Source organism: Lissotriton helveticus, chromosome 7 (assembly GCF_964261635.1).
Source record: "Lissotriton helveticus chromosome 7, aLisHel1.1, whole genome shotgun sequence".
Taxonomy (NCBI): domain Eukaryota; kingdom Metazoa; phylum Chordata; class Amphibia; order Caudata; family Salamandridae; genus Lissotriton; species Lissotriton helveticus.
In genome coordinates, this window is record NC_136068.1 from 1,152,144,119 (window position 1) to 1,152,170,839 (window position 26,721).

General features: G+C 43.7%; 1 protein-coding gene across 1 annotated transcript in view; it reads left to right on the forward strand.

Moving 5' to 3' along the window:
• The window catches only part of LOC144770056 (ABC-type organic anion transporter ABCA8-like), a 2,854,033-nt gene that overhangs the window by 2,332,421 nt on the left and 494,891 nt on the right, over positions 1 to 26,721 (forward strand). The window contains exon 26 of the mRNA XM_078654287.1: positions 21,827 to 21,955. Coding sequence (XP_078510413.1) covers positions 21,827 to 21,955 — 129 coding nt within the window. The remainder of the gene's footprint in view (positions 1 to 21,826; positions 21,956 to 26,721) is intronic.

Consider the following 26,721-nt stretch of genomic DNA (forward strand, 5'->3'; position numbering starts at 1 on the left):
TGAAAGTTGTGCACACAATTGTAAACCTGCTGCCCCTGGTGAAGCATCTCTTAGAGTCACGGTGCCCACTTTTCATATTGTCATCATTACGGTTCTTGGCATGCATCCGTGTCGGCACCACAGCTTATCCATAGTCCGTTCTCGGGCCACAAGGAGGCACCATGCACCACAGCTTGTCATGCATCTCACCAACTAATTGAATAGCATCGAAGATGTACCATTTGTCTCAGGGGCAGAACTGGAAGCTTCTTTTCCATGATCAGTCTCTACCCTAATGTTGACTGAGTGTTTTTAGGTGTCGGACTCTGCGCTTTCAAATTAATTTCATATTTCCCTATACTAATTCCCCACTAATCCTGTTTGGGTTCCAGAGTAGCGTGCTACTCACAATCAAGCAGGAATCCCCATGTCAGAACCCGGTCACTGCACACCCACGTGCGGTCCGGTTTTTGACGCACATAGCCTTGGCTGCAGCGCACAGAGACCTTACACTGCCGCACACAGAGGAAAAAAATTAGAGGGAACATTGCACATGACTCCTACACTTTTAGTCCTTTGGCTTATGCAACATTTCCTATAAGCTGGTTTACAAACCTATGTTTGATTGTCTCTGTGTAATGTGTGTGTGATGCTAAAAGCTCTGACATCCTTTACTGGTATGAATGGCGCTGTATAACTAATTCAGTGCATCTGAGATAGAGTAGTTAGGGAGATTTGGTCACTGTTAAAGGGTGCTAGTGAGAGATACCCATGGTGGAGGTGGTCATGGGGGGGGTTGCCACCTAACATTGCTGTACTGGGCACCACCAGCGGTAAAGCCGGCCCTGTCCAGTGGTCTGGAGGAAACCGTGCGCCTCTGGGAGGCGAAAACCGCCGCTGTGAAGGCCTGGATCCGTAGCTGCCTCGCTCCCCCTGACTAAAGCTGTCACAGAGCTGGGCATGTCCGTGCACATCTGTAGGCCCCTAACACCAGCAGAAGACTGAAAAGCAGAAGAGAATAGTCAAGTCCTCTGCCAGATCATCGGTAAATTTGGTTCCTCTGGACTGGCCCCCTGGATCAGCAGCCATGGCCCCTAGGCAGAAATCTTTGCCGCTTGGGCAGGCCCACGTTTAACAACTCATCTGCCCTCCACGTGTGTTTGGAGGGCAGCGGGGGCACAGGCTTGTGTCTGGGGATTAAAAGACATAGCTAACAAGTTTAACAGACTCAGCTCACCATTGACTGCAGCACCATCTGAGTCACCCCCTCAGTCCAGAGAAAGAGGCTTGGAACCTGCCTACCTGTGTGACGCCAGCAGGGCCAAAGAGTCAAGCACTGCGCAACATTTGAGACACATGCAGTGTAGCATCCAACATGTCCCATCAGTGGGTAAGTAGCCAGGCCAAAAGGGACATCTAACTGGTTAGAGTGATGTCTCTTTGGAGAAGTGTAATTTGGTATTTACCTATGAGAAGGAAGAGTTTGGATGTAATTGTCAGCCCTATGGTAAAGTGTACAGAGTCAAACATGGCCAGGCATTGTGATTTATCCATAGTAGTGCACGCAGTTGCAGTGGAGCAGGTGTAACATTTAGGATGTGTAGAGATTGTGCAAGTGTATAGAGGCCTTTTCGAGGAGAGTCTATTAGTGACTTTCCATTCCAGGTGTTTTTGTAGCAGTTTCAAGATCTCTTTAAAGCTTCTCATTGCTCAAGTGTCATTTCTAATATTTCTTTCCATACACTTGTTGCTTTATTTTGCTTGCTAAAAATGTCACTCGTACTCGTTGAATGTCACTCATAATTACACAGAAAGTATGAAAATGTCACACATGGCGATCTGAAACCTTGGCCGCTATGAAGGCTATTCATCTCGGCCGCTGGCTACGCCGGTGCTGGGCATGTAGCGGCGTGCCAACTGGGCCGTGGACCACTTGATTCAGGGTAATAGTTTGTTGGGGCCTTGTGGTAAATAAATAAATAATACCTCTATTTTTGACTGGATATAACAATAACAGATAGCTCAATAAATAAGAGTCAAGATTCGAGGTAGTAGGAGTTTGCAGGTTTAATACAGCATAAAGGACAGGAACAGGACAACCTGCACGGGCAAGATCTGGGATGGCTAGCCAACAGGGGGGCCCCGACAGCTGTCGGGCAGGAGCTGGAATGAGCGCGCTGGCTTTTAATAACAGTACACAAGTATATATAGTTAAAACAATTGCATTACAATACATACAGTAGGCGTAACAGTGGGCAGGGCCTGTAGCAGTCGCGAAAGATAAGGCAGAAAGTAGGTGTAACAAGAGGCGTGAACATAGACATGTGATGTAAACGTAACGGAATATGTCATAAATGGGGCGGAAACATGGAGGGGGCTACCTAAGGAGTCGGGACCTCTAACCTAGTGGTGCGCGCAAGCTGGCAATGACGTGTTACTAGGGAGAAGCTGGGGGCTATGACTTCTGCGCTAGAAGAAGAGACTGAAGTCTGGAGAGTCAGAGCGACATGTACCTAAACACTATCTAGTATCTGGTGTTTAGAGAACATGTTGATAGAATCCAAAAGTTATCAGGGCAAAGGCTAACAGACACTAAGACTGGTGCATGCATTATTCTACATGTAGTGTGTGTTGAGGAATATTAAATGACCATAAATACAGTATTTCTCTTACATGGAGACGTAAAGGCTAGACGATGACTGAAACTATTGATGCGATTCAGTAGCTTAGGAATGCAGAGAAGGAGGGCTGGACTGATAACTAGAATCATAACATACTCTTGGCAGACTGGAGGCAGGGCCAGGCCGAGCCGGGCACTGTGAGGCAGGAAGTAAGTGAAGGGTCAGGGATATAGGTGGGGGCTGTATCGCTCCTCAGCGAGGGTTCAGAAAACAGGAGCTGAATCTGAGTCCGGGCCCTTTTGAGGCCTAGAAACGGGGACTTTTCAATGAAATAACGTGCACACTGAGAAACGTGGCAATGTAGCTTTACATAGGCCTAATACTCGTAGCTTTCACGAGAACTGGAAACTGGCATACTAGAGATGGACACAACTGTAATTGCGTCTTTAATCGATCATGGGGAATACATATGCATATTAATCATGCACATACAACATAGGATGGAGGACACGTAGGGACACAGAACATGGCAAAATTTACTTTTCCACATTCCCTCCTTGTCACTACGTTTCCATCAGGAAACATCAATATTCATGATACCATCTATCATTTCATACAGTATCATTTGCTCGTCTCGAATTTTCTTGGAACGGGATCTAGGACGGGACTTGGGACTAGGAATACAAGAGGTAGCACAAATGCCGCAAATCGCAGGGCCACATTGTATACAGAGGCAGCAACTGAATATGATCGCTACTGCAATACCTAGAAAGGACAATACTTTCCATCCCCAGGCAGAAATTATACTCCAAAACCAACCGGACCATGTCCAGGTGCCTGGATTCTGGTGTAACTGATGGGCAATTTTATGAAGTCTGGTTATAGCTGAATAAACAGACGGCGCGTTATTAGGAATGAAAATGCAGCAACTAGATCCGATGACTCTACATGCTCCTCCACTATCGGCCAGTATGACGTCAAGAACGAGACGATTTTGGAGCACGACAAATCTCATAGCAGATTGCTCTTCGGTTAAGTTACCTAGAGCAGAGGTAGTCTCATTCACTACTGCTTCAAGGGTTCTGGTTAACCTACGGATTAACTTACTATTCTGGATAGGTCCTATAAAGAAGAAGAAACCTCTATTGAAATCTGTATACTGTTCTAGAGCAGTTTCAGTTTGATCGACAATCGGGTGCTCGATCTCCCTTCTATGTCTAATGTGTACTAGATGTGTGTTTCTGTGATAATCAGATGGGGCTAGAAAAACTGGTGGCAGTAGGAAGGCAATGTAACAGGTTCCCTCCCAATCGAGGGGCAGACGAACATATGCGGTCTGACCACAAACAAAATAAGAATGACGTGAAGCTTTGAAAATAGATTTCCCACTGTCACTATACTTGACAATAGTAGTACAATCACTATGTCCTACATGTACGGAACCATTCTTTCTGACACATAATTCGCCTTTGACTGGTAGTACTGAAATAGCGGGTAAGTCTGGAGTAGGATCAGACTGAACATTCAGGACCATGAATTTCGAAGAATAATTACCTAAATTATAAACTTCATTTTCTAGATCTAACCCTGTTCTGTGGGGAAGACCTTGCTTGTCTGGAAAACATGTACTATTCAGAAGGGACATATCAGTTGAGGATGACGTTAACGTGGACCATGCTCCACACGAACCATTATGTGAAAACGGATAAGGAAAGAGTGGCAGAACTCCCTTCGGTGTCTGGAAAGGGGGGAGTCGACCACACACCCAACAATTAGTGGCATTGCTGGTCTGGTGTGAATAATGTAACATACGGATGAATGAATTGTTGCGCATAGCAAGACGATAGGATAGTTCGTGAGGAGGCAGATCACTAAACGTGTGCTCTACTGTAGCATTAGAAGACTTATTTACATGAGAAATTGGAAAACATAAATGAAATGCATAACTCGTGCAGGTAACCATCAAGCTTAAAAACAATATAAAACTTAGAAAAACGATACATCGGATTGAGTTTTGACTAACTCTCTCACTATGGGGGTCTATTTCATACATGTCAGATACCTGTCTAACCGTTTCACCCAGGGGGACTTAGACAATTAAACTGGCTGACTTATTTTACTAGACCGGAGCTTACTTTTATACTCCTGCTGTGGAGTTTTCTCTAACAGGGGAGGCTTGGTATCAATGTCATTTGCGGGACAGTCCTTAAGAATAGTTTCTTGGCAGTCTTTAAAATCTTGACAATCCTTGGAAATGTTCTTGGAAACAGTTTTTAGTCCGTGAAATTTCTTGACGTGTGACAGGTGCACCCACCCCTTCCTGCCTTCCAACTTGACGGCAGTACGGGTGGTCAGGAGGACTAACTTCGGCTCCTTCCAGCGAGGCTCCAGCGGACTCGAACGATCAAAATTCCGGACGAGAACCAAGCTTCCTGGAACAATTTCATGCGGTTTCACCTCGGTATTGTCTGGAAATGCGGCGGCAACCTGTGAACGACAAGAGTGTAGGGCAGACATCAAGGAAGCTAGGTAATCTGTCAACATATTACTGGAAACATCGGTAATACTTCGGGGTCTGGGTGTACCCCACACGTTCGGGGGGCGGCCGAATACGACCTCATAAGGGGACAGACCTGATCTGGAATGTGCGACCATGCGCATATAAAATAGGGCGACTGGCAGAGCTACTAGCCAGTCTACACCTTTCTCTTTACAAACTTTGGCGATGCGGATTTTTAGGGTCTGGTTATGTCTCTCTACGAGACCTGCTGCTTCAGGATGGCGTACACAATGGAACTTCCACTGGTACCCTAGTAAAAGGGAAACGTGCTTCATGAGTTCAGATGAGAATGGCTGGCCGTTATCAGAATATACGACCCTGGGGAGTCCATAACGGGGGAAATATTCACGAACCAACTGCTTGGCAGTGGTCGCGGCTGTGTAATCTGGGACTGGATATGCTTCTGTCCACCTGGACAAAGCGCATACAACTACAAGGACATACTTGAAACCTCGACATCGCTCCATCTGAATATAATCCATCTGGAGGACTTCAAAAGGGTGGTCAGGGGGTTGGAACCCACCTTGTTCCACCGGGACACTTTTACCTGGATTGAACTGGCAACATATCATACAGGTACGGACTTTATGCTTGGCTGCAGCTCGTAAATGCTTGTTGGACCAAATGTTCTGGATACTGTCTATCATGGCTTTTTCTCCTAGGTGTGCAGGACTATGTGCGGTATTAATAATGACTTGAACCATAGAGTCGGGGAGAAACCATGTGGCTTTTCCCTTCGTCACCCATCCCTGATCTGTCTGGACCCCTCCTTGTTCGGACCATTTCTTGATTTCTTCGGGAGTAGCATGTAACTGGATATCTATGACATCTTGAGTAGGGTCCTTAACTGTCATACAAGTAGTCTGTTCTAGAGTGGATGTCGGTGTCTTGTTAACTGGTATGTCTGGTGTCTGTGCTGTAAGCTTGGCTGTTCGATCTGCTAGATCATTACCTTGAGAAATAATGTCAGTAACTTTCGTATGTGCTTTGCATTTCATGATAGCGATAGCTGTTGGTAAATGTATTGCATCTAACAGAGCTTGAATAAGGAGACCATGCTGAATCTTGGTTCCATGAGAAGTCATGAAACCTCTCTCCTGCCAGAGCACTCCGAAGTCTTGTACAACTCCGAATGCGTAGCGTGAATCTGTGTAAATATTAACTTTCAGGTTCTTGGCATGTATGCAGGCTTGAGTCAGAGCAACTAGCTCTGCTGCTTGAGCAGACAGGGTGTCAATACGGTGTGTTTCAATAACTTCAGTGTCAGTAGTCACTGCATACGCGGCTACTAGTTCTCCTGTACTGGTTCTCATACATGAACCATCCACATAAAGTGTCAGGTCGGGATCAGGTAAGGCAATGTCTGTCAGATCTTGTCTTGGCTTTGTCATAGTGTTAACAACTTCCACACAGTCATGTGTGGCAGGATTTGAAGTAACTGACGGTAACAGTGTAGCAGGATTTAGAACGTTGCAGCGTCTGATTTCTATGTGTGGCTGGAACAGTGTCAATTCATAACCTGTTAAACGTGCAATTGTCAAGTGCTGAGTCTGTGTTCGGTTTAAAAGAACTTCCACGGAGTGTGGAACTTGTACTGTCAGGGAGTGTCCTAATACTATTGAATCACTTTGTCTGATCGCTAGTGCTGTGGCTGCAACTGACTTGAGGCACGCAGGCAGAGCCTGGGCTACTGGATCTAGTGTGCTCGAAAAATAAGCACAGGGCTTGTATTGTCCTGCTTGATCTTGTGTGAGAACAGATAATGCTGTACCATCGCGTTCTGTGACAAAAAGCGTAAAAGGCTTACTGTAGTTCGGTGTAGCTAGAACAGGAGCTTGGCATAAGGCTTTCTTTAATTCATTGAAACTAAGTGTATGTTCAGATGTCCAAGGGAGAACAGTCGTTACGGCTGCCTCCTGTGTCGTTAACTGTATCAGTGGCTTGGCTAGAAATGCACACTGAGGAATCCATTGTCTGCAATAAGAAGTGAGGCCGATAAAAGCACGTACCTCCTTCTGGGTCTTGGGCTGAGGAAGACTCGCTATTAACTGGATACGATCGGGTGTCAACTGCCTACCCCACTTGGACAGTAAGTGGCCTAAGTAGATCACTTGCTGGACACAGAATTGAAGCTTCGAAGGGGACACCTTGTGCCCCATCTCGGCTAGAAAATACAGGACTGTAAGTGATGCTCGCTCGCAAGCACGTTCAGAACGGGCTGTGATCAGTAGATCATCGACATACTGGAGCAGGGCAGTGTCAGTTGGCATGTGAATGTTGTCTAGTTGTCTCTTAAGTGCTTGACTGTAGATGCTAGGACTTTCTGTGAAACCTTGAGGAGCTCGTGTGAATTTATAGCTCCTTCCATTTAAACAGAATCCGAAAAGGTACTGGCTGTCTGGATGAATGGGGACACTGAAAAATGCGTTTTTGAGGTCTATGACTGTGAAAAATGTAGCCTCAGAATCAATGGCTGTCAATAGAGATGAGATATCTGGAACAACTGGATACTGGGGAATGATACATTTATTGAGTTCTCGAAGGTCAATCACTAATCGATATACTGGGGGTGCATTTGGATCAGTACGTTTCATGACTGGAATGATAGGAGAATTACATACATTGGAGTCAGTTTCTACAACTACTCCTTGAGCAATGAGCTCGTCAATAATTTTGGATAAGGCTGCTACAGCCTCAGGTGGCAATCTGTACTGTCTGATTCTTGGCAGGACTATACCTTGCTTGAGAGTCACACGATGGGGTGTGATTTGCATAAAACCAACATCAGTTGGACCTTGCGCCCATAGATGTTGTTCGACATTTGACAGTCTCGGATCAAAATCTCGTAAAACATAGTGACCCTTGAAGTCACGTAAAAACAAACGTATCCCCTCTGGGGAACAGCAAATAACTGCACCTAATTCTTTCAGTGTCTTAATGCCTAACAAATTTTCTGGACATGACTTCGTAAGCAATAGATCAGTAGTTCGGGACAATGGACCTACTTCTAGAGTAACTGGCTTTGATATCTCGTTAACAATTGGCTTTCCTGAAAATCCAAGGGAAACATTTCTAGAGCCTGAGAGCGGAGCCCCTGGAACCTCGTCGTGACTAATAGTCGTCCTACTTGCCCCTGTATCAATCAGAAACTTTCTGTCTTTCCCTAATACTTGACTATGAACATAGGGACCTTCTTGATCTACAGGAATCTCGATGAGAGGCAAGCCTACCTCCCTCTCTAGGCTGTTTCATGAATACGCTTGATACTCTGGATACTCGGACTGTGCATACTGGTACATCTGCTGTGTAACATGCTGTGTTGCAGCAATAGGCTGCGGTGCTGGAACTGTCTGTTGTGCATTCTGTGGCTGAGAAGTCTGTGAAACTTGTTCTTGTCTAGGCGGACGTGGTCTTTCTTTAGTCTTACCAGTGGCTATGTTGTGTTTCAGAACTGCACACTCGTTTATAAAATGACCTGGCTGTTTACAATAATTGCATGTCCCTTTAACGGGAGCTGCAGGATGACTGGCTTGATTCGGACCCCTCTTCTGACTGTCTTGAGGAACAGATTGTGCAACTAGTACTTTCATTTTCGTGTCTTTCATACGTCTTCTCTCGTGTTCTTGCTCTTCTCTGATTCTATTCTGGTGATACTGGAGCATCTGTAACATCTGGGACGGAGTACTAGCTTGCCATGTACTTTCGACTTTCAAAACTCTATTTCTAACTTGTGGATTTGAATTCTCGACTAGTTTAGTAACAAAAAGATGAGGGTATGACTCACTACTCGTCTTCAAACCACTGTTTATTATAAAACATTTCTCAAATCTAGAATAAAAATCACTAGTGTCTTCGTCTTGTTTCTGTTTACAGGCTGAGATTGCATCCCAGTCTTCCTTTTTCGTGGCTAATAATCTAGGTAAAACTTGTATTAATAATTCTGGTAATTCTTTACATTTGTCTCCAAGACCGGTACCTGGTACTCGTATCTTATCTTCAGCTTCTAGAGCTGTCCAATCGATCTTTTTCTCTCCCACCTCCCAATCCTTTTCCTTGAGTTTTTCGTATATGCCCGCAGGCAACAGGACTTTTAACATTTTAATAATATCTGGATACGTGTATTCTCCCATACGGAGCATGTCTTTTAATTCTCGGTGGAACCCTGCTGGATCTTTGTCGTGACAGGGAATTAATTTCTTCATCTCTAAGAGTTCCATCTTGGTAACTGGGGTGTAAACAAATACTCGTTGCATTTCACCACCCGTTGTCCTCACTGGGTGTACTTCTCGTAACGGATGCTGTCTGTCTATGTAAAACGGTTTACTTTCTGGAGGTGAGACATGAACAAAATGCGGATTCAGAAACGTTCTATATTTGTGGCGCTGTTCTAGAATGACGCTAATTAAATCGGTACCTAAACCTTTCCATCTATACTGGAGTAGCTCGTTCAGGATATCATGTAACGGACCTGGATCAGAATGTTGACCCTCATACAGTGTAATGAGGTGTTGGATCATATACATACCCACCAGTCGTTGCTCGGCTGGGGGCAGTTTCAGAAACATTTGTGCCACTATTTCGTCTGGAAAAGTGGTAGAATCAGTAATCCATCGGACTGCTGATCGGGCTAGTTCTTGTTCATGCATGGTACTTAATTCACTATAACCGATTCGTGATTTCAGAATGTGATCGGTAGCTTGAAATACTTGTTCTAGAGAACCTTGTTCTGGTGCTGGAGGAGGAAAAACTTTCTTGTGTTCTAGGCGTGAATGTCGGTCTGGAATTCTAGATTTACCCACATACGCTATTCTGGCGGGATTCTCGTCGTCTACCTCTTCAGTAGAAGAGTCATTTTCTTTCTCACTTCCTAGAGCTTCTTTGCGTTGTTCGTGTAACCTTATTATTTCTTTACGTATTTTCTTGTACATACTCTCTATACTATTGAGTGTCTTGTGCTTACCCTCGGCTATATTATCACTCCACTTTGTCAGAATTTTCATTTCGGTCGGATCTTTAGTCGGGGAATCTTGTTCCCTAATTAAACAATTGATCAGAAACTTTAATAGCATAAACTGGATCTCAGATTTCCTGAGAGACATGACTTCAGCAATACTTTCTGGATCTTGTCCTGTACGAATGAAACGATACATTCTGTCTAGATCTTCTTTCATATTCGGTAGGGTGACCAAATACTCGGACACCTGCCTTATACGTACGGAATATATAACCATACTGTCCTCGCCTGGGACTGGATCATAACAGCATTCAGTAAGAAGTCGCCTGATTTCTGCAATAGTCTTATATTTGGGCGTACGCTGTAACGCACGTTCATGTAACTCGACTGCTCCTAAACGTCTACTTGGAGGCAGGGTACCAGGAGGACCTCCTCCCGCGGCCCCTATACTGGAATCGTCGACTGATACTCTTCGTGCTGGCAGAGTGACTGATGTGGCGGGAATTTGTACTACGGGCTGGACCGGGGGTACCGTAACAGGTGTTGTAACAGGTGCCCCGGTGGCTGGAGGACCATGAATTACATTATTTACAGGAGCTGGTGGAACAGGATTTGCATATTCTGGGACTGTGTCGTCCAAATAGGACGAGAGAAAAATATCAGCTGCGGTCTGTTTGTGACGTAGCTTGGTCGGAACTAAGGGTGGCGGAAAATTACTGGATGCCTCCGGGGTTGCTTTTGGCAAGCCCTCGGCAAGAAGAGGATACATACCCTTAATGAGGGCATTCCTCTGTCTGGCTGACTGTTCGGTTTTAACTCGTTCACCTATTTCGATTAGTTCCCTTTCTTGGGCTTTTTCTAAGGATTCTCGACTTAATTCTGACTTTCTGATTTCTTTTTCGGTTCTTTTATGAGATTCTTTGCGCCATAACTCGATGGCATCTTTCTGTGACTGTCTGGCTTTCTTTTTCCATAATGCTTCTTCTACTCGCATGATGCACTCGGCATCCCATGTACCCGATACGGGCCATCTATATTTCTCTTCTAACTGTTTGGTGTACTCCACCCACAAGTCTAGATACAATATGGCACTTATGCCATGCTTTTGATACATAAAATGACCTGGACTGTCCCTAGGCGGGACAGGAACTGCTTCTTCTAACAGACCTTTTCTAGTTTTTAACTGACGTAACTTGGAAAACAAAGGCATGACTGAACTGTAGTCTAGACACAATACAATACACAATGAACACAATAATTACACCACTTTCATACCACGACATTGAAATACATGAATGACATTTAAAATAACAGTTTTGACAAAATACTACCTGGAATACTGAAAACAGAATACATGAATTTCTCGAAAACAGAACGGACTAGAACAGAAACTAGATGCACTGCTAAAACAGTACGAAACTTACCGGTCTCATAAAGAGACACGTCAGGACCCGCATCCACCTAAGTGGACACTTCGTGTTGGATCTGTGTACCCAAACCCACGGACCAGAGACAATGCAATTGACCCTGTCTAGATACTACCCCAGCAACGGTACTCACCGGGCAGCAAGAACGGAAGGCCTCGGACTGGACTGGACTGCTACGACGCCGGACGGACGAACTTCGGACTTCTGTTACGGGTGGGCCTCCGGATACCTCGGACCTTGGACTCTCGGCTTGGGCTCTGGTCGGGACTCGCCGCGTTCCTCCACCGCCTCGTCTGGATGCTGGACCGCAACCTCCGTCTCCTCCGTGGGCCTGAGGGATACTTGAAGCAGAAATATCTGCACGTGCACGGTATGGTTCCGTCATGGCTGCAGAGGATCAGGGGGCTTGCGTGGCTTCACCGGCGCGTGGGGAAAGGGCAAGTCCCTATTCGGGCGCCATTATGTGGTAAATAAATAAATAATACCTCTATTTTTTACTGGATATAACAATAACAGATAGCTCAATAAATAAGAGTCAAGATTCGAGGTAGTAGGAGTTTGCAGGTTTAATACAGCATAAAGGACAGGAACAGGACAACCTGCACGGGCAAGATCTGGGATGGCTAGCCAACAGGGGGGCCCCGACAGCTGTCGGGCAGGAGCTGGAATGAGCGCGCTGGCTTTTAATAACAGTACACAAGTATATATAGTTAAAACAATTGCATTACAATACATACAGTAGGCGTAACAGTGGGCAGGGCCTGTAGCAGTCGCGAAAGATAAGGCAGAAAGTAGGTGTAACAAGAGGCGTGAACATAGACATGTGATGTAAACGTAACGGAATATGTCATAAATGGGGCGGAAACATGGAGGGGGCTACCTAAGGAGCCGGGACCTCTAACCTAGTGGTGCGCGCAAGCTGGCAATGACGTGTTACTAGGGAGAAGCTGGGGGGTTTAACTTCTGCACTAGAAGAAGAGACTGAAGTCTGGAGAGTCAGAGCGACATGTACCTAAACACTATCTAGTATCTGGTGTTTAGAGAACATGTTGATAGAATCCAAAAGTTATCAGGGCAAAGGCTAACAGACACTAAGACTGGTGCATGCATTATTCTACATGTAGTGTGTGTTGAGGAATATTAAATGACCATAAATACAGTATTTCTCTTACATGGAGACGTAAAGGCTAGACGATGACTGAAACTATTGATGCGATTCAGTAGCTTAGGAATGCAGAGAAGGAGGGCTGGACTGATAACTAGAATCATAACATACTCTTGGCAGACTGGAGGCAGGGCCAGGCCGAGCCGGGCACTGTGAGGCAGGAAGTAAGTGAAGGGTCAGGGATATAGGTGGGGGCTGTATCGCTCCTCAGCGAGGGTTCCGAAAACAGGAGCTGAATCTGAGTCCGGGCCCTTTTGAGGCCTAGAAACGGGGACTTTTCAATGAAATAACGTGCACACTGAGAAACGTGGCAATGTAGCTTTACATAGGCCTAATACTCGTAGCTTTCACGAGAACTGGAAACTGGCATACTAGAGATGGACACAACTGTAATTGCGTCTTTAATCGATCATGGGGAATACATATGCATATTAATCATGCACATACAACATAGGATGGAGGACACGTAGGGACACAGAACATGGCAAAATTTACTTTTCCACAGCCTCACACATCCTGTTAGGGTGGCCTAGTCGTGAAGGGCACTACCTTAATGCCCTTTCATTTCGAGCGCTGTGCAGCAGCTAAGTTAAGAGTTTCTCATTGCTCAGATGGGTGTCATTTCTGCTATTTGTGTTTTCCTCGTCTTCATCCCTTGCATTTGCTTGTGAGAAAGTGTCACTCATATTTGTGGAAATATCACTCCCAATTACACTGAAGATATGAAAATGTCACACATAGCAATCTAAAATCTTCGCAGCTATGCCCCCACCAGCCACTGTTTTCCAGCCTCCAGGGGCCCCAACAGCGCTGTAGTACACACAGGCAGCACTACACTCTCTCGCCGGCGTTGGTTGTACCAGTGAGTTGCCTCATAACAGTCCTACCTCATAAATTAAATGGTGCGTGCTGCATACTGTGGGTGCAGTTGACCTGTGCTTCCAGGCCCAGAAGCAAGGGTTATTGAAGGCAACTGCCTCGAGGCCAGAGACCATTTGCATATTTGCATACCTTTGTAAACTGGTTACAGAGGCTTAGGTTTTTTTCTGTTCCAGTACCCCCTGGGCCCCCACTCTGCCTATTCCTTGTATTTGAAATGTACATTTACTGCTGTAGTGTGAGAATGCATTTCATGAAAAGGAATATAAAGTAGGGTTGCCAAAAGAAAAATGCCAGCAATGTGTTTAAAGAGCCTGGAAAGACCTCATCTTGGCACGAAATAGGGTTATAAATAAAAAAGTATGTATTAATTTGTAATGTGACTTTTCTGACTTTGTTCCCTTTAATTATCAGTCATGGATCTCATCATTGAAGCAGCCCTAGAACACAATTAAAGTGCATTCTCTTTATATTTGCTGTTCGAAGTATGCACAGAAAAGTGCTGATTATACAGCTTTAGGTGACTGCTTATTTTTGTCGGTGGGGCAAAGTGGTAGGTGGTGAGCCGGGCCGCTGGGGGGGGCCCCCTCATTGTGCTTTGCAGGGGGGCCCCCTCAAGTTTCATTACGCCACTGGTCAGGACTCGAGAAAAAGCCTCCCCCTTCCACCATTTCAGAACCGTTTCCCCCAGTTATTGCCATTAATATTGTACCTTGCGAGATGAGAGGCTCCACTTGCTCCCTTAAACCTCCAGCCAGCATAACTTGCTTCCCTGACGGTAATATTCCCTTCCTCCCTCTGGAAGGGTCTGTTCCACCACATTAAGCCCCTCAGATTCCTTGCTCACCTGGTGGGCTGAGCCCGCTGTGGCTTCAGAGGCGTTTGCCACATCTGAATCCGATTTCGAAGCCTCGGCTTGCATGGGCTTTTAAAACATATTTGCCCAGGGTCCTACGGCCCCTTCCGCTGCAGCCTCCGCTACCTTTGGCTCCGGGCTCCTCTTCTCCAAGACTTCTTTTGCCCCAATGTGACCCAATTTTCATAGGGCTGGCTCCGGTCGTGTTGGGCCGCAGCTCTTTAAAGCGTTTTCGGCGAAGGCATTGCTGAACCGCTTTGTCCACTGTAAGCTAGCAGCACCAGCTGCTTAGCGGGTTGCTAGCAATCCACGCCGCTTCCAGGTGTGATAAGCCGTGAATAAATCCCTTTATGCAAAAAGCCAGACAACCAACGAGGCGCTGGCAAAGCTGATCTGCCTGACCTCATCTCCCATCTGCATTTGCTGAGGAAATAGCGTTTAGAGCAATGGACTGGCTATACAGGAGGACAGAAACAGCCGTCCTCAAGCAGCCACCATCTTGTCTCATCCAACCCATTTATGCTTTAAATATATTATTGTTTGTTAAGATACTTAACACACTAACTTTTATTTTATTGCCTTTGCAGCAAAGCAAATGTTTACTAGATGTAATTTATTTAATATATCTTTTGTATTTGAACAGTCATTGTTAAATCAGTAGTTTCTGTGTTAATCCAGCCTTACTGTGTCATTCAAACAATGTAAAAGAGTGTCGCTCTCTGCCTAAAACTCTACAAAAGATTATGTTTTGGGGGAATGGCCAGTATTTTGGCTTACTTCTTCGGGAGCAGAGTATATGCTAATCTTACTCACTTTATACTTTAAAGGAGTTTTCCTACCTTCCTAACTGTTCAGACTCTGCGCTAGTCTTTATACTTGGACTTTCTTTGTCTTTTAAATTGAGGCAAACTCTATGTTAGTACTCTTGCTGAACTATATTTTCGTTTTGTCTATTTGCTTTATTTGGATGTAGTCCTTATGTTGATCCTCTTGCATTATTTAATTTTGATTTAATTGATGATTCCCATAAATATGAATATCACATTTTTTGCCTTCTATAATGATCTTCAATTTGAGTAAAACTTTATGATTGTGAGTTAAATTCATGTCTTGTACAGATTTTAATAATTGGTAATTGGATTTAGTCTTATGAAGACGTGATTTCTTACAAAGAAATTAGGCAGCTCCGTTCCTGTGAATAAATCCTTTATTTATTTAGCGTGTCAACAGTATCAGCAAGAGGACTGGAGGAGCAGCAGTGTTTTAAAAAGCTAAAGCTGAAAGGACTGCTATATTTTTCAAACACTAGAATTTCACAGTATTTACTTGTGGTCTCCTAGTTAAACAAGCATTAGAAATGCAATCGGGCTCGGATTTATTTGAGTTTGAGCTAATGGCATTGTAAATGCCAATGTATTGTTGCTATGTGTTATGGAGTGTGTTCATGTGGTGTGTACTGCCAGTGATCTCCTTGTGAGTGTGAGAATATTGCACCGTTACTGCCTGTGATGTCCTTCTTGTGAGTGTGAGAAGCTTGCACCTCTGCTGCCTGTGGTCTCCTTGTGAGTGTAAGAAGCTTGCACTGCTGCTGCCTGTGATGTCGTTCTTGTGAGTGGGAGAAGATTGCACCTCAGCTGCCTGTGGTCTCCTTGTGAGTGTAAGAAGCTTGCACAGCTGCTGCCTGTGATGTCCTACTCACTACTCTACTCTACTCACTACTCTGCACTCACTACTCACTACTCTACTCACTACTCTACTCACTACTCTACTCACTACTCTACTCACTACTCTACTCACTACTCTGCACTCACTACTCTGCACTCACTACTCTGCACTCACTACTCTGCACTCACTACTCTGTACTCACTACTCTGCACTCACTACTCTACTCACTACTCTGCACTCACTACTCTACTCACTACTCTACTCACTACTCTACTCACTACTCTACTCACTACTCTACTCACTACTCTGCACTCACTACTCACTACTCTACTCACTACTCACTACTCTACTCACTACTCTACTCACTACTCTACTCACTACTCACTACTCTACTTTCTACTCACTACTCTACTCACTACTCTACTCACTACTCTGCACTCACTACTCACTACTCTGCACTCACTACTCTACTCACTACTCACTACTCTGCACTCACTACTCACTACTCTACTCACTACTCACTACTCTACTCACTACTCACTACTCTGCACTCACTACTCACTACTCTGCACTCACTACTCACTACTCTGCACTCACTACTCTACTCACTACTCTGCACTCACTACTTTTGATAAAAGTGCTAATTATGAGGCAGATTATGTGGCCAATGTGGCAAGTTCATAATTATGCTGTAAACCCTGAGTGTAAGAAGCTTGCACTGCTGCTGCCTGTGATGTCGTTCTTGTGAGTGGGAGAAGATTGCACCTCAGCTGCCTGTGGTCTCCTTGTGAGTGTAAGAAGCTTGCACAGCTGCTGCCTGTGATGTCCTACTCACTACTCTACTCTACTCACTACTCTGCACTCACTACTCACTACTCTACTCACTACTCTACTCACTACTCTACTCACTACTCTACTCACTACTCTACTCACTACTCTGCACTCACTACTCTGCACTCACTACTCTGCACTCACTACTCTGCACTCACTACTCTGTACTCACTACTCTGCACTCACTACTCTACTCACTACTCTGCACTCACTACTCTACTCACTACTCTACTCACTACTCTACTCACTACTCTACTCACTACTCTACTCACTACTCTGCACTCACTACTCACTACTCTACTCACTACTCACTACTCTACTCACTACTCTACTCACTACTCTACTCACTACTCACTACTCTACTTTCTACTCACTACTCTACTCACTACTCTACTCACTACTCTGCACTCACTACTCACTACTCTGCACTCACTACTCTACTCACTACTCACTACTCTGCACTCACTACTCACTACTCTACTCACTACTCACTACTCTACTCACTACTCACTACTCTGCACTCACTACTCACTACTCTGCACTCACTACTCACTACTCTGCACTCACTACTCTACTCACTACTCTGCACTCACTACTTTTGATAAAAGTGCTAATTATGAGGCAGATTATGTGGCCAATGTGGCAAGTTCATAATTATGCTGTAAACCCTGCATCCAAAGTGACAGAATTGCATATTTTTCTGACCCTCGCAATTTTCTATTGCTTTATTAACATGCCATTTGTGAAAGGCAAACAAAACGTGAACATTCTAGTTTCAAACAGTGTCCATAGTTAGCCGCACACTTGAACGAACAACTCCAACAATGCCTCCCTTCTGGGAACAGAACTTGTTTTTGACAGTGCAAACTGTACCTTTTATTTTAGTAAAAATTATACACCCCTCTCTATATAATGAAGGACTGTTCTGTCATTTTACTGCGAGCAACCAAACGACATAGTCCACTATGTTAATTACTATGTTCAATGTAAAAAAATCTGTTTGGAAAAATGAAAAAACATATTTTGAAGCGTGACTTATGTACCAAAAGCGTGAAGAAGAGTGACACGTGGAGTTGATTCATATCTGTAGACCAGAGTGAAGATGTCTGATTCTGATGCAAAACTAGCATGTTATGTGTGTAGCAGAAGTAGCATCTCCGACCCCAATAACACAACAAACACCGCTCACCTATCAAACCGCGCGTGACATGCAGGCAGTCAGCTGTCTGTTGATTCCTCTTTGAGGTTGGTGTCACGCATTTACAGCAGCAGGCCGAGTCATCCATGTCGTGTTCGTTTTATCCCGAGGAACCCACCTTCGCCGTTTCGGGGGCTTTGTGTACTGTCCACACTTGTTTTTACAGCCCTACAGACGGACAACATAAAGATACCAAGCCTGCAGTATCTCCTTTCAACAGAACATCAGTTAAGATAACTCACAGGGTAATGCGCCCCCTGCAGCGCACTGCAGGTGACACGAAGGTTCTGCTTTTGCAGGGATAAACTGCCTGAATGCAATTCAGTTGAAAAAGTGGTTAAGTGACATTTCATTTCCATCACTGGCAAACGGCAAATTCAACGAAAGTAACTCGACATAAAAACACGTCATTGTTTTTCTCCTCTTACACATCGCACACGTATCTCTCCTTTTTGGAGCAGTGCAATAGTGTTTGATGCTTCCTCGCTGTGGTGTCTTAGGAAGCCCATATTCACAGTAAATATAGTGCATTTTCAAAATAAAGAGTCGTGTCACTGGCACGTGCATGTAATGTGACTCAGCAGATTAACCGCTCCCTGCTGTGACCTGCTGTCATGCTTCAGATGTCTGTTGATCGAGTACATTTACTCCATTGAATTGCGAGTTATAGGCTTTACTATGTCCTATACATAACAGAAATCACAGGTTGTTACCGCGTCAGTGTTTTGTTATTTTTTTAGTGAATGGTTTCAGTTTTCACAGATAGACTTTTAATGATTTAATTAAATCGTATTTAAACAACCCTGATTTTAAAAAGCGCTGCATATAACGAATGTTCCTTTTAATCCTATTTACTGTTCTATTTTTTTATCACATTTTATGGTTAATGACTGCGTCTGCTCTATGTAAAAAATGCAATATGTTATTTCCTCGAGTAATGTTGCAAAGAATTCGTGTATTTTTCTTCTCTTTCCCAAAATTGTTACTTTCACATCGTCATCAGATTCTCGCACAAACTCTCTACCCGTAGATATTAGCTTTTGCATTGCTGACTTTAAGCACATTTTCAAAAGAAAGTTATTTAAAAATATATATATATATATAGGCACAGATTATTTCGGCTGGAGTAAAATGTTAAACGGCAATCGCTTCAATTAAGAACAGTCTAGGAAATCACCCGCCTTCACTACGGGTAAGTCCCCTAGATGAAATCATTTTTGGTAGTTTTATATTGCACGATTCGACTCGAAGGTATTAGGTCGCTTTACAACAGCACCAGTTGCTTTAACACAAGGACACATTATTATTTATTTATGTATAAATTTATTTTTGGAGGGACGGGGACATTAAGTGATTTGCCTAGAATCACAGGAAGTTGAAGAGACGCCGAGACTCGATTATCGTTCCCTAGTCCCAAACTCGAAGCTCTGTCTGTAGATCCACGTTCTCTCCCCTAGACTTGTACTTTGGGTATTTTTATCTAACGGAGGCTGTAGTGATGGTTCATGTTTCCGAAGTCTTGGCAGGGAATGGACGGCTCGAAACACCTGGAAGGTGTAAATAAGAGGCAGGGTAAACATTTCACGTCTGAACACATGACAGACCCACAGGGCTGAGCTCGCTGCATTTCTCGGCTGGAAAAGCAGAAATCTGCAGGAAACAAGAATCGATAAATCAGGTGGTGACCCTACGCTCATAAACATGTCTTTTTTATAAACCAAAAATGTGAGATACGGTCTCCGCCCAGTGCAGGGTGAACAGACAGGGGTTTGATTTGGTCAAAAAAACGCCGAAGACAGTCATGCACACAAAAGCGAATCCCAGGGCTAGGTAGCATGCCAGTAAACCCGACATGTACACTTTTAACCCCTTCCATCAGAGTTGCAGTCTCTTCAACCACAGCAAACCAAACACAAGTTCTAACAGAGCTTTAATTCTTACTGCCAAGATTTACAAACCTCTCTGTTTGAAATGCTTCATAAAAAAGGCATGTCCCTTTGCAGCGCTTAATGCTAGCTGACCCGCATCTAGGCGCCACAATGATTGGCGCATATGAATCAAGAAACCGAAGTCATTTTAAGTGAGGGAGTCACAGCTCGAAAAACAACGTGTCTCGCAAGTTAGAAACGAAACCCGCACAGAAATGTACGCACAATATTGGAGCCGGCTTGCACTGATATATTGAAATTGCATTTATATAGCGCTTCCTATTTGGCAGCATTTTGAAACTCCTGTGCAAGCTGATTCAGATTGCACTGCGCCCTTAAAGCACCCCTAGCTCACAAGGTGCCATGCTACAATAGGTAAGCTGTTTTTTTTACCTTTACATATTGTCTTGTCTTCTTTCAAACAATTCCTAGTGCTACGCGTTAACAACAATCTGTAGACATGTTTTTTACTACCTCAGACCTAAGTTCCTGTTACTCATTTTATGTCGTTGATACATTTCGAAAAGGATGCTGGTTTCTTTGGAACGTTTGCAAGTTGCAACTAATAGAACAATGCATTCAGAACTGTGTAGGCAGCTCAGGAGAATAGTGTACCTGCTGCAGAATTCCGTATGAAGATTCAAGCCTTCATGCTTCTGAGGTCGATAAAATCGAGTGTCCCTGATTTATAAACCAGCGCTTCTCCGTTGAACAGCGAGCGCTGGTAGTCACAAGGCAAAGACAACCGATTAATAAAATGAAAATCAGTATTTATTGTCAATAGCTGACTAATACCCCTTCGTGCATGAGTGTGGGTTAAATATGTGTACATTGAATTCGATACTAAGCCTCTGGGATGGGTGGGAACAAATCGACATGCTCGCCGAACGCAAGATTTATCCCCCTGACAGCTCCTCGGCACTGGAACAGTAAAACTCCAAATGAAAGAAGCAAGCTGCCGAAACCGCGATAAACCCATTCATCCCCTGAATAAATATGCTCGGACTTGCACCCACCCACAGGAGGCGCAAACAAACACCGAGGCCCTTAAAACCACTTTTAAAGCTGCACGACCTCCACCGCTTCCCGCCCGGTGCGCGTGCCAACTGTAACATGATGCCACGGCCATGTGTGTGTGTGTTTATGACTTTTTGTATGCAATGCCATGGTGAACGCGCTCGCACCATCTGGATTGCATTACACGGGCACTCTGACAGCTCCTAATTAAGATTAATCACTCGGCCGTGCTCGTTCGCGCACACAATATGCCACATCGGCCACGCGTAAATTACTTATAGCCTATCAGGTCAACGCTACAAAAAAAACAGCACAGCGAAGACGAATCACTAGGCAGATACCAGAAAACACTAAGGAATGTGCCTGGAAAGAGCCCTTTCTGAATTCCTTCTTCTTTTGAACGCATAAGATCTCGGGAAGCTCCGCCTCCCCACTTCGTGGAGGCGGAGGCCCGAGCCCTAAAAAACTTGGTTCAATGACTAAAGAATGTGGTGATGAAGAGCTGGGCTTGGAGAGCAATAAATACTACTCTTAATAAAAATTACTGTTAATAAATTGCCTCATTCAGAACAACAAAATTCACAATTGGAATGCTTCACAAATGCCTAGAGATCATTTTTTTAAGGGTAAATTGTGGCTACTCATAAGAAATAAGCATGCAGAATAATCATACTGAAATGACTATTATGTTTCTTGGACAATGATATTTGTTAATATGGAGACTCATTTCTTTTTCTTTTTGCTAGGTTACTGTGATTGGATTCATAATCGACAATGTAGCGGCTGATCATAAAGCATTGCCCTATTTAATTCCTATTCTTCTCAGTGTTTTTCTACCAGTCCTTCCATTACTTGCCTGCATAATACGTGTAGATGTAAGTTACTGTTTCAATAACTGTACAAGCGATTTTGGCTTTCCTATGTTATCTAACAGAGATTTGCTTAGCATTACAGTGGCATTAGTTGGCCTCACAGTGTAGTTTGACTTCTGGTACTTTAAAGGCTCAGTTTTTAGAGTTAAAAAGACAGACCATTCATGAGTTGGATTGTCACATGTGTGTTAAAATGGCTAGTGTGTGTTGTCTGAGGTCTTTATCCATTCAGGAACATGCAATCGAGGAGGACTGGTGTATGCACTGCCTTATTCAAGTGTTGGTTTAGTATTTTATGTCATGTCAAGATGTGGTATATTGTTTTATGAACAGAGCAGTGCTGTTGCAAACTCAGTGAGGTCTAAATGTAGTGTGTGTGTGCTCCTTATTAAGCCAATCTGTTCTTTGGAGGGCTGTGATTGTTTGTTGCTATGGATACTGTTGTTGTGGTCTTGGTGATGCCAAACTCAATGGGATTTCTGAGCGATATTGCCTCTGACCTTTGAAAGATGTGTGTGCTTTGCTTTGGCTAGTGTGCTCTGTTGGGGGGTTGTTTTTGTATTTTAGTGCTGCAGCTGAAACTGTTATATTTGGAATATCTGAGCTGTGTTAGACTAGTGTCCAATGTCCTGTTTTGCCTGACCTGGAAGGCACACGATGTTTAATTATAGTCAGCGAATTAGAATAGAAAATAGCATTACTTCCCTGCTTTTCATGATCTATATGTAATATATGTATCTATCCATAACGAATGTGTTCATGTAATTTGAGTGTTTTCTGTCACACCAACATCATCATTCTGAGTCAGTTTCAAATCTGATTTCGGCTGGTAAAAGGAGTCACTCACTGGCTGAATCGATATTACAAGTGATGCAGTGCTGGGCCAATCCTCTTACCATTGCTTAGCCAATAAATCTTTTCTCGCCGACTGAGAGGTGAAGGAGTTAGTATTGATTCAAGCAATTTAAATGCCAGTGCAACCCAGTTGGTTACCCATTAAGGACCAGAAATCAGTGACTATAGTTAAGAATGTTAATACAAGTTAGCAGTTAGGTTAAGATAAACAAATCTTTGTACCATGCTAACAACCGGATGACCCAACCTCCCAAAGAAGTTTAGGCGTAACAGTATAAGACAAATAAGAAGTTCAGTTACAGCAATGCAAACGATTAACAACAGAATTTGCTGCTCAGAAAAGAGTTTTTGACTATCTCTTCTATACAGGAGTGAAGTCTAAAATAATCTAAGTCAAAGTCCACTATAGGGAGGATAGCTCAATAAACTAAAGGGATCTAAAAAATCAGGGAAATGCTGAAAAATACGAAAAATGCAGGGAAGTGGGGGAAGGTGTCAGCATTTCAGAAGCTCGGTCAAGGGTATTCTTGGCACAAGGAAATAAGAGTTAGCCTAAGCCACACTCAGTAAAACAATCAAAGGGAAAGCAAAGAGGTCTGCGGCTCTCAAAGTCCAAAGGAAAGAAGCGTAACCTCAGAAAGTGTGAACAACAGTTATTTCCACGAGAATCTCCTGGTTTACCTGAGGCTCATTGGAACAGTAATAAATGGAAACTTTCAGTTAATGCTCTGGCTTTCCATGTTACTTGTCAATGTCATTTTCTCAGGCTCTCTCTCTATCATTAGTATAGTGTTGTATCTATTCTCAAACTAAACAAACCATGTGAACGTTCCTGCAAGGAAAAGACATGCAAGCAGAAAATGGAAATCAGCAAACGTGGGGGCAGATTTACAAGCCCCCTGCGCCACCAGTACGTCACTTTTCGTGATGTACTGGTGGTGCAGGGGGATCCTCCATATTTACAAGGAGAGGAAACGCCACCCTGCGTGACTTTTTCTCTCCTTGTAAATACGGCCCCTTCACACGCAACACTTTGCGTTGAAGGGGCATTCATTGGGTGTTGCTGTGGGTGTTCCCATGCAACACCCATGGAACAAGACACACGCGTGTGAATGCTACGCCACCCTAGAGGTGGTGTAGCGAGGCGCAACGAGGAGAAATGTTTTCAATTCTCATTGTTTTTTCCTCTTTCAATGTGTGCTGCATTCTACAGCAGTATTGAAAGAGGAAAATGCCAGTGGTGATTGTTTTTGTGCAGAAAAGTGCCCCTTCCTGCACAAAAACAATCTCCCCACAACACAAGCATCCTTGCACCATGGTGCAAGGGTGCCTGCGCCAGCGCATGGCTGCAGTTTGTGCGCAGAGGGAAGCACAGAAATGCGACATATTCTTGTAAATATGTGACATCCCTGTGCTTTGGAAGTGCCATAGCGTGGTGCAGCCAAAGGGCTTGCGGTGCCATGCGGCAGCACTTCCTCGTAGATCTGCCCCGTGAAGAATTAAATCAATTGGGCACATTTAATATGCATGTGCGCATTCAACATACAAAAAAATGTAAAATGTCAGTACATTAGATTCATATTACATGTAGCATACAGTTAAAATCTTAAATCGTGTGCATAAGTATCACTGAGAACTACAGTATATATGCTAATGGTGAAACGTTAGTGCATACATTTCATAAATCCTTTGCTGTTTCAAAGGTAAATACATTTTAATAGTGTAATTATGGTTTCTATTCAATCACCTAAACAGTAAATGCTCATTCAGTACAGTTAAGGCACACTGTGCATATATGAATTCTGAAATTCTACAGTGAATGCACTTCAATAAAGACGTCAAGTGCAACACTTTACATTAATATTGTTAGGGTATGCAGAGAACATGTAATAACAGCACATTTATATTGCGTATTTGTGACGTGTAGGTGTGGAGCAAAAATGATGTTGCTCCACAAGTGAGGTGGAAAAACCACTTTAGTGTTACAGTGTAACTTTAACTGATACCCGTGCTAGTTCTACAATCAAAGATTGGGGCCCTTTTTGCCCTAGTTCTTGGATTAAAGTCAAATATTTGATACTCTGGCTAAACACAAGAAACCACTACAAAGAAGAGTTTTAACAAACATTTATTAACTTAGTAATGTTATGATGTAATAAAGGACATTCTGCACATATTTCATGAGCAATAAAATATAAAGCTAGTATAATAAAAAATGGATCCCAAGACATCAGTTTGCGTTTGGTATGGGAGATTCACAGCCCAATGGGATCATTTTACCACAGAGCAGCTTGGCAATTGTAGGGTGCTTTTACCCAGTGTTTAATTGAAGCCAGTTTTTGCCGGTGGGGCTCACCAGCAGTCATTTTGGAGACCGGCACTTATTTTTGCTCATTGCACATTTCCAGAGAACAAAAGAGTGAAAACGCAAAAAAGGGGAAAGAAGAGAGAGTAAAAGAGAAAAAATGTCAAAACAAGGAGAAAGAAGAAACCTGCAGGAGAGAGATTAACAGGAAGGGAGCATTTGGTAGTCAATTAAAGAGATATGAGATGGATTCCCATCTCTGCAGCCTTGGTATTCGGCGCATCCGTAATGACTGATGACCGCCAGCCTCTGAGCAGAGCTTTGGGCACCAGCACTAATTCTCTTAGAAATTAAGCACTGATTTTACCCATGTCGGTATGAAAATCTCAACAAAATGCTAAAAATGCAGCCTTAAATATCTAAAACCTGGCATTAATTCCATCTAGATCCTGGCTGTACTTTCCCCAAAACATGATGCTGTCTCACTGGTGACATGACTTTAATGCAAGCAGGTTTACAATGTACCTTTTCATTCCATCCAGAAGGATTGGAAAAAGACGCCCCTTTCCCCAGGCAGCGTACGGTATGCGCGAATCTACAGATTTTGTGAGCCTTCAGCACTATTCTCAGCACTCTACTTTCTTCCTCCCACAACATTTTTTCTGATTTCACAATGGATTAAATACCAAGTAGCACATATTACAATTTCAGCTTTCATATTCTGCTCTGTTCTCAATAAACAGTGCTTAATTTGAGCCGGTGGTTGCAGGTGAGGCCCACAGCACTTATTTATGATGACTGCCCCTTCTTTTTCATCACACTTTGCCCGATAGCAAGAGAGAGAAAAACTCACAAAGGGGAGAGAATGAGGAAGAGAGAGATGTACATAATCAAATCAAGGGAGGAATGGGGCGGGGGGTGTCTGGTGGTGGATTAAAGACTTATGCGATGGATAAAGACTACATGGTATTGGTATTTTGCACCCCAGCATTCAATTGTGCTGGTTGTGGATTTCTAGCAAACCTTTGGCCCACAGCACTTAGGGACCTATATACAACCCCTATCGCCATGTCGATAGGGGCTTTGCTATATTTACAAGGCAGTGTTAAGCCACTTAACATGCCTTAACTTTGCCTTGTAAATAAAGCCCCCTTTCACGCTATGCTTAGCATGAAAGGGGTGGGCAGTGGGTGTTGCACCGCAATACCCTTTGATTTTGACGCTGCCCCCTATTTACAAGGGCAGCGTAAATTGGAGGCATTGCCAAAATTAAGACCAGGGAATATCTGGTCTTAAATTGGCGAAACAAGGGGAAATGCTTTATTTCTCCTCGTTTTTGATTTTCCATATGTGCTGCCTTGTGAAACACACATGCATTGTTTATTTGTAGGAAGGTGTCCCTTCCTGCACATAAACAATCCTTAAAAAAATGACGTTTTGTAGCTTCCATGTGTGCTGCATTAAGCAGCACACATAGAAGTACAAGACAGCATTTAAAGATTGTTTATATGCAGAAAGGGACACCTGCCTATACATAAACAATCTTCCGCTGCACGCAGACACCCTTGCACTATGGCGCAAGGTGCCTGCATTGGTGCTAGGCTGCTAA